The sequence below is a fragment of the Neltuma alba genome, unplaced genomic scaffold, assembly GCF_004799145.2.
Source record: "Neltuma alba isolate B1F8T4 unplaced genomic scaffold, ASM479914v2 tig00010342_pilon, whole genome shotgun sequence".
Classification (NCBI taxonomy): Eukaryota; Viridiplantae; Streptophyta; class Magnoliopsida; order Fabales; family Fabaceae; genus Neltuma; species Neltuma alba.
The window spans coordinates 236,511-253,353 of record NW_021635252.1 but is presented as its reverse complement, the minus strand read 5'-3'; the positions used below and the strand labels follow the sequence as shown (position 1 = coordinate 253,353).

At 34.9% G+C, this 16,843-nt stretch overlaps 2 protein-coding genes across 2 annotated transcripts; both read right to left on the bottom strand.

Annotated features, from left to right (window-relative positions):
* Positions 1-2,533: 2,533 nt before the first annotated feature.
* On the bottom strand, positions 2,534-3,351 carry LOC114755794 (uncharacterized). The gene has a single exon (XM_028944665.1). It carries the CDS (start codon positions 3,349-3,351, stop codon positions 2,731-2,733), a length of 621 nt encoding a protein of 206 aa, XP_028800498.1. The 3' UTR covers positions 2,534-2,730.
* Positions 3,352-4,501: 1,150 nt separating this feature from the next.
* On the bottom strand, positions 4,502-15,598 carry LOC114755802 (kinesin light chain 3-like). Its single transcript, XM_028944677.1, is given in 19 exon segments — positions 4,502-5,043; positions 5,246-5,308; positions 6,173-6,235; positions 6,824-6,932; positions 7,949-8,073; positions 8,653-8,698; positions 8,777-8,874; positions 9,258-9,335; positions 10,030-10,086; positions 10,176-10,244; positions 10,900-10,965; positions 11,086-11,097; positions 11,746-11,824; positions 12,525-12,625; positions 13,393-13,497; positions 13,587-13,633; positions 13,636-13,776; positions 14,532-14,630; positions 15,316-15,598. Coding segments are annotated over 19 exon segments (1,587 nt in total). The 5' UTR covers positions 15,428-15,598; the 3' UTR covers positions 4,502-4,926.
* Between the last annotated feature and the right edge of the window lie 1,245 nt (positions 15,599-16,843).

Genomic DNA, 16,843 nt, shown 5'->3' with positions numbered 1-16,843 from the left:
TTTTCTTTTTAATGAGGTGGCTGTTTTTCTACCAACCTCCTTGCATTCTGAAAAGAAAAGGCAATAACAGAGTCAAAAACACACATGTATTTATATATATATATATATATATATCAATTTAGACAGTAAATTAGAAATAAAATTTACATTATATTTTAAGAATATATTGATTTTAGCTTAAATTTGTGTCTAACAGTGGGTTGTGGGCTTGTGCGGCTGCAATGAATTTCTTCAGGTTTTTTATAGCTCATCATCTTTACAGTATTATCTACGTGACATATTTTCTACTTGACAATATTATCACTTCGTTAATTACTTTTTATCATGGATCCGTGACCTATAAAAAGGACTTGAGGGTAAAGTTCAGAATATACCCGCTTTAAACTTTCGAGCTATTCTCTCCATCACCCCGTTTTGTTGTCGGAAATGGTTTATTTAATTTTAAGAAGTGCTGCATTTTTTTATTCTAACATTGTGTGATGAAATAACTCTTAAGGATAATATCTTTTAACATACTTGAATCATACTTTGGTTTTTTTTTTTTTTTCTGCTGGTGTTGCCAACAGCCACTCGAATAACTAAGCTAAGAGACATACAATATCTGCATCATCTAATACTATGCATTCACATTATGAGCATGATGAGTTAACCAGTTAACGCAAAAATTAGCTCTCCCGTGAAGATGATCAAAAGTGATGATTGTCTAGTATCTCATAATAGGGTTGCTTATTTTAGTTAAAAGTATTAGTTGACGATAAGGTGGTTGGCCAACGGATGCTTCTTAATTAAAATTAGCATGATATTGATATCCACATTAAGCATTCTTTGCATTGAAAATCAAAGTGTTGATTAGCGGAAACTTTTTAAAGCTACCTCTTCTTGTATATGAAAATCCAATTCAATTTAGGTGAAGTGTATCAGTAGCATCCTTGTCAAATGCCACACACACATATATGCAGTTAACAGGTGTAAATTTCACCCGGATCAATCACACTCAATTTCAGATGATATATATCGAGTTCAACAATCTCAAATGGACAGAAAAGAAATTATTGAATGTAACAGTCTAACTGAAACCCAACAACCTGAATTGATGATGACGATAATGTGTTTGTGGGTTTACTTCGCGCACGTCACAGCATTGAATTGGAGGGACAAAGCATCTGACACATACACGGACACTACAATGAATTCGATCATACGTACATTTAATTCATGAAATGCCTCAAATCCAATACTTTTGCAGGCCCGATGGTCTCTCTACGTGATTGCAAAAGTTTCATTCTTTTGCATGAGCGGCTCCAGAAGGGCCCAAGACGTCAACTTGTCACCCATCAAATTAAGCACATTATTTTATATGTAGTTTTAATTTAAATTAATTATCTGATTGCACCAAAAATCACTATTTTAATAATTTTTAATATGAACCAAACATATATATGGAACATTTTATCATATCAATTTGTTTTGAGGAACAAACGACATTGAAAGATCTCGAAAGGAATAGGAACTCACTCTAGACCAGAAATCTGCAAATGCACAATGGAGAACTTGGGTTCTTGGTGTGGTTTGAGTTCGAGTTAAAGAATTGTCGAATATCAATTATAAATTGCCGAATATCATTTTAAATAAAAACAAAAACCTAGTTTATAGTTTCTGATGAGATTGAGTTGTAAGTAATTCCCAAATATTAGTTGCAAATTGGCAAAAAATAATAAAAAATTGTTGAAAATGAATTATAAGTAGGGACCCAGCTTTCACATTATATATGGTACTGGATTTTTGGAGGTGATGGAAAGGTGAGTTTGTTTTAAAATTTTTTAAACTCTTATCTCCTGGTTTGGTTAAACAAGTGTTTAGCTCAAAAAGTAGAGACTTTTTTGGAGGGAGAGATTCTAAATTGAAACATTTTTAAATAATAATACCATTCTTATAATGATATTAAATTTTTAAGTTGGTATAAAAATCCCTCCCATCCAATCACCTCCGATAACAAAATTACTAATGCCAAACACTATATCAAACCCATCACATGAAGGCCAAAAACGAACGAACAAACAAACAAAGACAGAAGAAAATGCATCATGACAGAACTGAAAACACTAGCCAAACTCTCCACCCTTACTTCTTCTTTGGTGTTAGACCTTTCTTCATGGACCAGTGGTCTCGTCGTAAGCCACATTACGCGGTCCTGGAGTAACAAAACATAACATGCGACAACTAAAAAATGGATTTTTCAGAATTATTATTGGAAAGCACAATATCGTTAAGCATTCATATTCACCGCTTCACTCATATTCTATATCCCTTTTGTATCATGTCTTATTCAAATTTTTCTGGGTCAATGGTTTCCCAACAATCAACTTCCATTACTACTACTGCTACAGTCATACTAAAAATCTTCAAAACCAGTCCACCACAAAGATCAAAATGATACTCTCTAAAACGACACGTATAATCCTCCGGCAAGAAGAGGGAATGATGCTGTTTATTTTACTTCAATTCCCATGGAGAGTGGAGATACAGATAAATACAAATATATATATATATATATTTCCGACTAAGCAAAAGGCAGTTTTCCAAGGAATTTTTCGGGAAGAGTGGGGATTTCTTTAGAAACCGAAAAAAGAGAGGGAATTGAAATGAAATTTTTATTGACGTGTAACATAATCTAGAAATATTCTCAGATTAGAAGTTCAAATGTTGGTGTACCGTAGACAACAAGTTTTTTCACACAACACGGCGGTGACCATTATTAGCCTTTGGAATTGAACGCTTAGTTGCAGGAACACAATTTGCTGATAGCCGAAACTGATTCTCCTTACGGTCTCTTGTTGCATCCACCACGTCTTCTTTCCTTGTGCTGCATATCACCCTAACTCTTCGCCTTTCCCATATCCCATTTCCCACCCTCTTCTTCTTCTTCTTCTTCTTCTTATTCTTCATCCTTTGACCGCCATTATCATCCAAGCATGCATTTGCAGAACCAAAACCATTCTCAAGTTTGCCATCACTAGATTCTGCGACGAGACGATCCAGTCTCGTTAAAATACTACGTACTTCATACGCATCAAGAAGGGGTAACTTCTTGCTGTGCTGAACTTGGCACGATCCTTGTTCCTCCTTGGTTTCCGGGGAACAAGATGAAGCCATTCTCAGTGCTTCTAACTTGTAACGAGAAGGCTTGTAATCATGTTGAGCTCTCGTAATATGAAACTCTCTTATAGTCTTTCCTTCAGAGCCTGAACCATGTTGGTGCCATGCCCATGCAGCCGCCTTCTCAAGGGCCAAAACATCAGTCCTTTGGTGATCCTTAGGCTTGATTCTATTTCTCAGGAGCTTGGAAGCCATGAAAGTAGGGGAGTTGGTAACGGTGAGAAGAAGAGGAGTTTGTGGGAAAGCCAAGCTCCACGCAATTGCAATATAGAACTAAGAAAAGTAGAAGTTTGGCCCAACAGTTATATTTCATTTGTGAAGGGGGAGGCGTGTGTGACTTTCTTGGCTGGCTTCAACTTAGTTCCCGTGCTGTTGTCAGAATTTAATAGGGTCGTTCAATTTGAAAATGGAGGTTCATGGACCACATGCGGATTCAGGATGCGTGGGACTTTATGGTCCTATAGTATCTGGCTTGTTCTGGTCAATGTACTCTTGTAACTTGTCTGCATAACATGAGATTTATTCTTCAAAAACGAGTCACTCTCATGTGGGAAGCTGGGATTGGCGTCACTTTGGTTTAAAAGGCTTCTCGAGATTTCGCATCTGCATGCAATTTTCAAAGGATTTAAATGAGACCTTTGAAATAGATCCAATAGTAAATATAAAAACTCAAATCGCTCCAAAATTAAAATATCATATTTTCGTTTACCCAAGAGGGGAAAGAAATCATTTTCTCCTGTGATTACTCGGTATATTATTTTTTTTAAAAAAAATCTTGCGGTTTTGTAAAATACTTAAACCTAAACAGAAATTCGTTAGATATTCGCCATAAAATTCTTCAAAGAAATAGCTACATAAAAGACATCTCATGGCAGGATGTAAGAATGATCAACATTATTTTAAAAAAATTAACAACATAAATAATTACACTATAACTTGTCCTTGTTGCATTTCCTCGTTATGCCTGTCAAAGTTGAAATAGCATATTCTGATACGCCTGCTATATTCTTATAGCCTTTATTTTATTTTATGATTTTTAATATACTCTTGGCCATTAATTTTTGGCAGTTAGTATATTCGCATTTGAAGGCTTCAAGAGTCATGGACATTTCAGTATTTCAAACACAAGTTCCTCCTTCGATGGATTTTCTTTGGCAAGTTTAAAAATGCCTGGTGCCTGCTCTTTTGTATTACTAAACGAAGAGCGTTACCTCTAATTTGTAGCCGGTTTCCTTCAGAAACTCTTGCACTCTTGGAAATTTTACTATCTACTCTCTCCTCTTGAAGCATCTGGTTAGATAGGCATTGATGTCTCTATAATTCAGACCATAAAAATACCAGTAACTTAAGACCACAAATCAACTCTGCAAAAGGAAGAAAAGTGTATCCAAGTGTTTTTACAAGGATTTTTTTTTTTAAGCAAAATACAAGGAATATTTTATTGGGGCTCGATTACTAAAAAATTTTAACATTGGATTTTGAGGGACAAACACTTTGTCCCGAACAAAATAAACAGGTATAGAATAATTCAAGTACACAACAAATGTAACAGTTTATGGTTCCCAAATTTAGATGACTATCGGGGAAGCCAAAACATGGTAATTTTCATTTAATTCACCGTGGAGCGCAACCCCTTCTATGCGGATTCGGGCATACGCCTCTTTCCGACAAAGAGAGCGGCAATAAAGATATCTATTCAGCTTGGCCACTTTTTTGTGCCAAGCAAAAAATTTTGCATTCGAGATGCTTAATTCAGCTCCTGGAATCTCCTTAATTGGTTGGCTCCTCAGCAAATTTACAATCAAGCAAGTCTTGAGCGCGCTTTAAACATGAAAGATACTCTTTCTTTATTTCAGGGGAATCAGCAACTGACTTCTCAGATACATACTGTAAAGAAGATCATAGTTGTCATAAATGTTCAAAACCTCATGTGAGGGATGAAAGGACATGCATATAAATCTTTCACATTTACTAGCAAATTTGGGATGCAACACTTGGTAGCGTATAACAAGAGCAATCGATAATTATCACCAAACTATGTTTACAGATAAAGGGTTCAATTTTTTCATGTGATCGGGTTCAATTTTACCTCCCTATAAGCGGAAACACATTGAACAAGTGCCTTCCGAGCTTCACGATTTGCATGCTCTTCCTGTTTTGCAAAATGAACAGAAATCACATAGACAAATAGAATAACATAGTATAGAGTACACGATTACAAGTGTTACAAGACTTGTAAAATGAAATGTCAAAAGCATCCTTTCATGTTTTAAATTAGGATACTCCTTTCAGTCCTAAATATAAGAATTAGTTAAGGGAGTTACTTTAGTCCTAAATGTATGTCAATCGATTTTATCTTCCAAATTTATAATTTTCTTTTTAAACTATCCCTATTATTGCACTTATTAAAAGGAGATTTCTATTAGTAGGGTAGTTTCTAATACAAATGATTAAAGGGATATTCTCAGGAAACCAATACATAATTTTTCACAGATAACTAATTTAATTAAATTATTTCTGTAAATTAGTTATCTAACTCTTATATTTAATTACATTTAAAACTGAGGAGAGTAATAGATCATCCATTGATCCGAAGACCCATAAAGTTACAGGACTCTTTATATCGAGTTAAAAAGGTCTACTGATAGCAATCACCAGCATATAATTTTATTGCAACAGCTATTCCAGAGGGATGAATGCTCTAGATTTCCCAAAAATCGAAAGCTAGCAAAGATCTAAAATCTTGAGTTCATATTCTATTCATGCACATCAATCTATACCTTGCACTCCTGTTAAACATGAACCAAACTGCGTTTACAGATGACTTAAAGCAAAGGAAGAAGAACAAACCAACAACTCCAATGGAGACTGCAGCAATTTTAACTGCAGCATCCAATGTTTTTCCTCGTGCGGTCATAGAAGAATTTGAATCATGTGGTCAATAGTTACATATAATTACACAATCTATTAATTCTGAAGCAAAATAATCAGATACCATCAAATATTGTATTCTAACCTGAGTTTCCAGCAATCCTTGCTTAGCTAACTCCAATGATGCCAAAGTACTGAGCGATTGCAACTGCAAAAATCACAATTCAAATCTATATTTCAAAAAATCTTTGAAGGTTGAAGAAATTCCAGATGAAGAATAATCCACCACCTCAGTACATATATTAAAAGAAAACCAAAGAAACTAGAGGAAAGCATGACTGCACCAACAAAATCACCCTGCTACCTTCTGCGGATATTCATTCATGGCACCTGCCCCACGCAAATTTAGGCTACGTTTTTCGCTACAATTGGTATGAGCTAGAATAACCAAGTCAAGAACTTGAAAAAAAAAATATCATGCTAAATCATACCACTTTTCACAAAGGTCTTTATACCACCAAATAGTGTTCCCCTCCATTACATCAACAAAAGAAATCACATGTAAAGGCAACATTACTCTGATATGATATGCAGGTACTAGCTAACTAAATTTGTAACTAATGTAAGAAATATATGAGCATACTTCTATGATCATAGGAACAAAAGTGAATGTAGCAGCGTCACCTTCAAATAAGAACACTTTTCAGGGCAGAAGCCTTCATGCCGGTGCCAGATATTTAACTTCTGGGCAAAAATGCATAAAGATGAGGAATCATGAAAATTAAAAAAAACTGACCAGTATGATTAATGCCACTTGTCTTTCCTTTGTAGAACGTCGTAGAACACCGTAATCTTTTGTGTTGACCTTCTGTTTCAATAATTTATTTAACACTTGACGAGCAATCCTGAGATTGAATATATAACAGCCTATCAATAATGTGCACAAATGCACGCAAAAGAAAGATAACCTATTCACTAAAGATTATTATGAGACAGCACTTAAGAGAGTCCTGCTAAAAGTTAGCACAATAAAACCAAAACCAAACTGAATACGAAAGACCTACAATTATTTGGATAATTGGTTTTCAACCAAAAAGAAAAATTATAGAGCAGGAACAGATGCCAAACTACTTCATGGAAGACCTATAAAGATCTTAGCCTAGTTTTTCTTTCTATATGCCCTGAAAATGATCAATGTAATAAGTTCTTGGAGGAAAAACCTCACAATGTTCATATCATACACACCAAGTGAAGGAACCACACAAACAATGGATGACCTGATTTCACAACTAAAAATGCGAAAGTTAAGAAAAGAAAGACTAATCAGGAGCTCATGAATATCTAACATATTTTCTTGAGAAAACCAACCCAACAATAAACCTAAACCATAGACAAAAGATTGGCTTTCAAACTAGGATCCTCATGTGGCAGATCAAAGAAGCTTGTTAACAGAATTCTGTTTATTCTTCATTTTGCATGATGGAAACCTGTATACTTTCTGGATGCCTAAAAAGTCTGTCCAGCCAAGACATATTATTATTATTGTCTTCTTATATCTCTAGTCTCTGAATGCTCCCTCTCATTTCTAATTATGTAACATTTCTAAGGGAATGAAAGAAAAAAAATCTGTCTTGTATGCAAACTAAGTCTGGTCAGGTGAGAATGTTTTGGCTCTTCTGAAGTGTTCCAACCAAATCTACATGATGTATAGACAAGACTGAATGTTGTGGGCATGAAATCAAAATTCACCAGCCCAGGAAGCTTTGACAAAAGTAAATATAAAAAAAGGCATCAACAAGAAAGCAACATGATGGCAAATCTGGAAGGAAAGGCTAATTGGCATTGGGAAAACCTGTGACAATTTATTTTAGATATCAAAATTTAGTCATGCAAAAGCTACATGTGACCAGCAAAAATAAACCTTATGGAATTATTCAAATGCTCCTTTGCCCTATCAAGCTCAGCTTCTCCAGAAGCATCCCACTTGTGCAGTTGGCTGCTGTTGAGCACCACTCCTCTTGCTAGATGAAGCAGGTTAGCACCAATCTGAACGTGGAAAAAAAAAAAAAGGTAAGGCCTGTGCATTTTGGTAAATGTAAACAACAAAGATTACAAAATAACAAGCATAAACTAACTGTTCATTACAAGAGTAGAATATTAAAAAATATACATTATATATATATATATATATTAAAGTTAACTACCGGCTTTGCAAAAAATTGAGTAGAGAACTCAACTCTCGGATAAAAAAAACCAACAAAATCCAATATCATCCAAGTATTTGAAAATACAGGGCACCAGAACATCCACATAACCTATTATGTGAAATTTTTTTCAATGCCTTACAGTAGATTGCTGTTTCATAAAATAACTGCACATCATAATTAAGCTCCCACAGTCAACTAAGCTTTAATCTTGGAGGCATATTAGAGAAGTCAAATCCAAGTTATCACAGAAAAAGAACTCCTTCCACTACCTTGTGGACTTAAAATATGAGGGGGGCAAGTTGGAAATATAACCATTCCTAGGAAAATAAACTGATTGATACCATTCAAATTTAGGTTGATCAGTTCGTTAAAATCACATTTCATGATATCTAAATGAGTATGTGGACAACAACCAAACCTGAATATGGTCGTGAGGAAGTATGACTTTCCGGGCATCAAGACATCTATAAGGAAAGCAAAAGGATATCAACTGATAAAGTCAAAGCCAAATTTCTTTCTGAGGCTACAATATAACAAATCACCTTTGAAGAAGCTCTTGCGAGGCTTTTAAATTATTAGATGCTTGCAGAGTCAGAGCTAAACCCTCAGCCACAGCAATAGTGTCCAGGGAATTCCACCCCTGCCTTCCACAAATCACGTCACACTTTTTATAGGACAAAAAACCTAACCAAGCAAAATGATAACAGCTAATTGTAGAAGATAGCAAGTGGCAAAGGAAAATAAGATCAGAGTTGATCAGCCAAGGGTCAACATATAGCACCCGTCTGTTGCTTTGCCTGTCATAATACCCTTAATGACCATCAATACATAATAGTCCGAAGATCCTTCAATTTAGATTATTTCCTAAGAAATTCAACTCTTAAAAATGTTTGTCAAGTATAATCAACTTTCGATAAACATAGAACTTTGATTTGATAAAACGTTTAAAATGTTAAAAGTAAATGAGCACGTCAGTCAGAGCAACACGTAAATTAAACAGAGAAATGGATTCCAATAAATAACCTTTGATAGTTCCATGTTATGTAGAATCTTTCTTTGAATCATCTCAGCTTCAGCATATCGATGTGATTTCATGTATATCTACAAGTAGCAAAAACTTAATGAGAATCCAAAAATTAGACCTAGAAAAAATTATAACCTGAAAAACCGGAACCGAACTGTGAGAACTGCTAGAAGCCAGCCATGGGTTTGTATAATGCTGTGGATTCAAGTGAGCGCTCTCCTAGGAAAGGGTTGCATGGGACTTAATCAGTGGGATGTGCAACTTGCCTTGTTGGCTTAGGAGAGAATGAAATGTATCAGTTTCATGAAGAACAGGTTGGGCCGTATTAATACTAGACCAGCAATGACTGCATTTGTTGATAATGTGCTTTTGTTGGATCTACCTTCTGTGTGATATCAGATCAGTGGGTCCATTGACATAAGTATGCGTTAGATTTGATAGGTTTCTAATTTCTGCTACTCAGAAGGAGCACCTTCTTACAGCATGAAAAGTATACCTTCAAATTTCTTGGATTCTATAACTTTTAGGTCATAGTTGCTTCCTTGAAACCTTTTAATGATTACTAGTCCATCCCCACCCTCCTACACCTCATATGCATCCCCATCACCCAACTAAAAAAAAGGAAAAGAAAAGAAAAGAAAACGGCTTCTCTTGCTTGGCCCCATTAAATTTTAGAAAATCCAAATACTCAAATTATCTTCTTTGTTATCCATGGATAATAAGAATCAACCATGACCAACAAAGTCTATCGTCAAAAGAATAAAAAACAACCTGGGAGAGATATCGAAGTCTTCTAATGCATATAGAGGACTCCCCTTCACCACCTTCCTACATGGATAAACAATTTGTCCTATGAAGATAACAATCCATAATCACAAAAGCACCTGTTTGGCCTTTAAGGTATAGAAAAGATGCACCTCTAGCATTCTTATAGAGTCCTGAATAAAGGCCTCAGCATCCCCTTCTTTTCCTTGAAGATACAGCACCTGAACACTCAATTTTGTAGCAAATTAAAATCCAATCAAGCTCAAACTCCAGAATGCATTAAACAAATAAAGCCACCTAAACAAGCTATTCAATTCAGACCAAACTATCGAGACACCCAAATGAAGATGAATACCAGATCCACCAATGAAATACATAGAACCTAACTCCTAGAAACTCATCCCTCATAGCCACTAAATCATATATTTCAAGTTTCAAAGGTATTCTTTTCTCTATTAAAGAAGAGTATCTAGAGGACAGAGGAAAACAAAACAAGAGAATAATAAAAGGAGAAAGAAATCTAAGAAGCTCTGAAATATGGGAATCCTAAAATGACCTCTCGAAACGCCTTAATTCCTATGAAGACCTTAGGGATGATATGATCTCACATTCAATAATATTTTTTATGAAGTACGCCTAATTTTGTATTATCATGTATGATATAAAAATCTCAAATCCGTGCATATTTTTGTAATAAGCTATACAGAATTAACTTGTCCAACCTTCACATTGATATTTGTGATAAATAATTTCAGATAATTTTCTATCTCCAACATGTAAATCTAGATTCCTTGTCAATAGAATATCTATCATAGTCTTACATACAATAAAACCAATGTGAAGAAAGAATAGTAGAGTAAAAGGACGAATTATTACCACGCCTAGATGATACATTGTATCAGAACAGTCTGGATGGTTATATCCCAAAACCCGCCTTTTTATCTGGGTATTTCTCAATAAAAAACTCTAGTTCAGATATGAGTTATGAAATGATTACAATAAATAACTAAGGTGAAGATGAAAAATGTTTCCTGATTGTGAATGAGTATAGTAGTTCCACACCTTCAAAGCCATCTGCCAAAATCAAAAGCCAAAGGAAGGAGAATTGCGTCAAAAAAAAATGGAGGAAAAAAATGTGATCACTACGACTGAAGGAAAAATAGATTGACTGACAATAAATAGATGAGCTGTCAACAGATATCGATCATGACAACCATACTCTGAGAATGGGTAATGGATCTCATAACATGGTCGTGAGGAAATTGAGTGAGGAACATTGCCTCATAAAATCCTTTACCCATATATTCTCCTACCCAAAAGTTTTTACAGAAACCAATGTCCAAATAGCTCTTCTTCTTTTTTCCCCCCCTAAATCTTCCAGAAACCCAAATGACAAAGATGCTACTGCATAGGAATAGACTCAGAAGTCCTCAGCACAATTACCACTAACTATTGCCTATATCGTATCTATGTACACACACACATACAAAAAAAATCCCAATTTATGATGAGCTGAGCAAAATGCTAAGATTTTCATGGTTGTTATGGGATAAAATTGTCTTCAGGATCTCATTTTCTGGTGCTTGATTCATGGACCATTCTAAGGAATCTCCTTAACAAGAATGAAACAAAAGAAGGGTTGATTTTTCATAGGATATTGATCATCATCATCATCATCATTTGTTACCAAGATAGTTAAGCTCTAGAGACTAAACAATTTACCGCGTAGTAAACACGAGCTTCTTCCAATTTCCGCTGTCCAAGGAAGAACTGACCAAGGTTATGAGCGGCAGCTCCCACTCTGCAAAAATCACAGTTTTAATCCTCAAATAAAGAAATGAAGACCTTCCTAAGCTTCAGAGTCTTTAACTTAAGACGGATTTTTTGACTTCCAAAAAGGCATTGATTGGGAATCAATTTTGGTGCTTTGTTGAGGAGGCGATGCTGGGAAGGGAAGCATTCTAAATACAAGAACAAAATTCAAGAAGTGATCAAGATGCACGAATGTGGAAAAATAAATATAGCACATACATATGCTATGATTTTTTGCGAAGTATCATCTAAAAATTTATAGTATACACTCTAGGTGTATTTTGTTAGCGAACATTGCACATATTTTCAAGGGTCACTCTCCACCTTACTTTTGTTAAGAAAATCACTTTGGTTCCCTGTAATTGCAAATGGTTGTTTCGTTTCAAGGGGGACCCTTGATCTATATTAATGAGGTCATGAAAGTGAGGAAATGCCAAGAAAATCTAGAATCCTCTAGCGTAAATAACTAACAAAGAGAACTGTTATGCAGAGAAGAGAATTAGAAAAGGAAAGCCACATAATTATTAGGTCATCTATGAATTCTGTGTGATGGTTTTTCCATTGTGTGGTGGCATAAGGCTTTTAACTTCATGGAGATGGGGAACAATCGCACCCAGCCGTAAATAATTTATTACTCCTAAATATTTAAAAAAAAAAATTATGATGGTTTTACAGAAAATGCACTTCACCGTATATCTTCAGGTCCAAATGATTCCTCCAATATGCTGATAGCTTCTAAATACAGTGGCTCTGCTTTGTCAAAAGCCTTCTTGACTCTGTACAACTCAGCCTAAAATGAGAATCATAGTAACAATTGAGTTGTCTTACTACAGAGTCTTCTCTCTTTAGGCAAATGAAGTAATCATTATGAGGCAATACCAAATAGAAGTAATTAGAGCAGGCATAATCAACCAATATGACTCCTTCAAAATAATACAGAAAGTAATGAGTTTTGCTAGAAGTTGAAAATTTCCATACACTTATATCAATCACATCATCTAATGTCTTTAAAAATTGAATGCTTTAAGTCGTGCAACTGTTAATATCACAACCTTTCTTGGCATTTTAATTATTCTGCCTATACGAAGTATGATCATGCACCAAGATTTCTTGCAGAAATGCAAGCACAGATATAATTCACCAAATCTCAGGCCCCAAAAAAATATATCATATGTACGGGAATATATGATAAAACATTATCACCTATAAAGGATAAGAAACTCTTCAAAGGCATCACAAATTTTTTTTTTTTTGGGGGGGGGGGGGAGAACAAGATTAACAGTGGAAAAAAATGAAGACAGAAACTCAATGAGGTTCAGTAAAGAAAACTCTCCAGGCAGATTCCTCAATGATTTACGAAACAGTTCTCACAACTTCAATTAAAAAGAAGACGTTTGTCAAATATTAAAAAAATAATAATAATAAGACAGCAACCAAATGACAATTTTTAAGAAAAAATTCTCTAGGAGGATTCCTAAATGATTTACTGCAAAGTTCTCACAAATAATTAGGAAGAAGATAATTATCAAGTGTAAGCCATCTTGATGATAAGCTGACCAGATTGTTGCATGCAGATGCAACATGTGGGTCTCTCTGGCCAAAACCTTCTCTAGCTTCTTGCACCGCAGAAAGGAAGAGCTTTTCAGCTTCATCTATTTTTCCCTGGCAGATAGTTGACAGAAAATAAACTTTGGAACGCAAAAGATACAACTGACGAAAAATGAAACATAGCAAAAAGAAAACCTGCTTGCCTCAAGAAAAAATTCTCTCCCTTTATCGGTAAAGACCCTCCATTTGATGTGTGTATATTTGATACTACAGAGCCATCCTCAATTTTTTGCAATCCAGTTATGTCATCCTTTTCAGCGTCACTATCAAGAACTGCTTCTTTTGATGCATCTTTTGCAAACACAGGGTTGGCATTGATGCCAATAATTAATGCTGCATAAAGATCAGAGTAATCAATCCCACCTCTTTGAACCATCTGACAGTGCCTCGGCCAGTTTGATTTACACAACATAGATCCAGATGGAATGTCAGCCATCGTGATAGTGCATATGAACTAAAAGCTAATACAATTATAGAAGCAAGTATGATAGGTAGATCACATGAGGGACAGAGACAGTGGGAAACAAGTTTTATATTCAATTCTATCTGGGAATTGACTTGGGAAAAATAGCCCGCAGTAAACAAGCTAATTTTCAATCTAGATATTATTCTACATTCTGAGCAACAAATTTCCTCCCCATTTAAAAGGAATAGAAGACTACCACGTGTTATTGTGAATAACCTAGTGCATTGCTATAGGGTTGTGATTATTTTTCTGAATCTTCTCTAGATAGAATAAAGAATTTCTTGGGAAGTATGGATGTTACAAGGTAAAAATATTAAATGCCTCATGATCAACATGACAAAAATGGCATTCATAGAAGTTGATTAAACTTTATAACTGCATGTACAGTTTCCCTGAGTTCCTAAACATAGCTTTTTCTTAATTGCCATAAATTAGTTTAGATATCAGGTTGCAAGCCTTGCCTCCAATAATATTTGCAATCGTTGTGATGTTATGAATTTAAGCATGGAAGGAACATTAAAAGGATGAAGAAGTAACATAATGCAGATTTTAGAATAAAAAACAGCAAAATTACAAGTTGAAAAGAACAAAACAGATTTATGTGTTAATGTCAAAAGCATACCAAGATGTCCATATATCACCGTCCATAGACAAGGACCCCTAGAACATGTCCTCCAACCATGCGCACCGGGTCGATGCCAATGACAAGTAAAATTTTCACCTGATACAACACCAAATGACGAAAAAAACAATAAGTCGTCATCATCGTCACTGTGCGGGACAACTAGAACAAGGCATTATTATCCCTTTTGAACAACCAATACCTGATCTAGCTCTACAGGATACAGCAAATTCAAAACGTTTAAGATTTGATAAACGGTAAATCATCGGTAAGTTATTACAGGACACATGTTCGACATTTTGCAAGGAACTCTCCTAGTTGTCCTATGGGATGCCATCTAAGATAGACGAACTGATTGAGAAATTTATTCGAGCCTATATCCAGGTTCCAAAGTACAAGTTTTAATGCGTATTTTCTCTCACACAGACTAATAAAATCAACTGAACTACGATCCCTGAAGCACTGTGCCATTCTAAAATTAAGAAGTACGGTGACAAAACCTGCAATTTCGAGGCAATCTCAAATTGACATCCTTCTTCCAATTTCGCACTAAACTGTTTATTACTTCGTCACCAAAACCCGACGATTGTAATAAAAATATTGAAACAATATTAAAAAAATTGAGATTATCACTACAATTCGGCACCATATCTGAATTCATAAACTTTCGCATTGATTAGAAGAACTCTGGTGATTTTATGAGGTATTGGGTTTTTCGCAGTATCGTCAAACAGTAACAACGACGTGAAGAATAAAAGAATTAGTCGGGTGATTGGTAACGAACCAGGAAGTGAGATGGGCAACGCATTAGAGGTTACTACAGAAGTAGAAGAAGCACTGCGAGAAGGAAAGCGAATCTTTTTGAGTAAATTAGCTGCTACCACCCGCAGAGACATTCTTCCAGCAAGAAAGATGAGGGATAGATACAGAAATACAGAGATTTAATGGATTTACTTATTTCATGTCACTGTGATTAAACTTGAATAGAGTTGTTCTATAAGCGCAAGCACTCAGGGTTTAGGGTTTTGAACAAGGCAAGCCACAGTAGTGAAGTCAGCTGCAGTTCTAGGAGAAGGTGAGGAATGGCAAGGTGGCGTTAATGGAGATGCTTCCCATGATCCCATCTCAACCGTAATTTCCACTTCAATAGTTAAAATTTAATGTAGTAATTAGAAAAATTTCCCGTCAAAGAAGGGCTTGAGAAAAATCCCCGGGAGCTAGGAATCACTGAAGCCGCATAAAGTAAGAGATTGTAAGCCGTTGGATTATATTAACGGAAAGGATCATGCCATGTCAGCAGAAGTGACTTCATCGTTCGCACGTTAAAGGAGCCGCAATCACGGAGCGGGCATGCTTGATGATGAAATAAAAAAACTGTTCGGATAAGACTTTTATTTATTCCAAAATTTATTTCTATTTAAGGTAATCCAAGTCAAAATAAAAAAATTATAAATAAGGATTTGTTATGTGTTTTGATAACGATAATATGGATTTTGATAACAATTTTATAAATAGGTCATTGTGTGTAATTTTTTAATTTTAACCTTTTTTTTTTGTGATTTTTCCTTTTTGTTATTATCACTGCTCTATCATCCACCATTTATTCACATCCTAATATCCTATTTTAAATTGAGGTTTACAAATATTTTCTTTTCTTTTAAATAGATTTTTCTTTCGCACTTCCGAAAACTTGTTCTAAAAAAAATTAGATTAACATTATCTTTAATTTTTAAAATTTATTGTATCAAAGTTTTTAAAATTTAAATTTATTTTAGTTTTAATCTCTAAAATTTGAAATTAGTGGCTTTGATTTCTGAAACTTAATTTCATTTTGATTTATCTAGATATTTATATCTGGCGGCGGTGATGGGCCTGAGCAGTCAATTAGGCATAAATAGTGGAGAAAAGCGTTGATAGGAGATTGGAGAACTGGAAGCGCAGCTAAACGGAGTTTTTTTTTTAAATGCACGTGTAGGTGAATTGAAACACTTGAGGTGATACATGAGTTCATCCTAACGTCAATTCAAGGAACAAATGCTCACCTAAGGGCATTCAAGGTTCCATTCAATAGAGAGAAAAGTGGAAAGAAGAGAAAAATTAGATGACGTTATATCTCATACTACTACGTTTTTTTAACTTTTTAACTCTAAAAAAATGAAGAGATTTTGAGGAACAAATAATACATCGCAACAGAATTTTTACTTCCGAAATGTCAAGATTACAAATTTTTTATGTATTGTGAAATTAGTTTTTTTCCCCTCTATTTTTTCATGTTCATTTGAAGATGAAGGATTAAAAAAAAAGAATTTCCA

Coding starts and splice junctions, on each gene's coding strand:
- LOC114755794 (XM_028944665.1), bottom strand. CDS start 3,351: ATGGCTTCCAAGCTCCTGAGAAATAGAATCAAGCCTAAGGATCACCAA.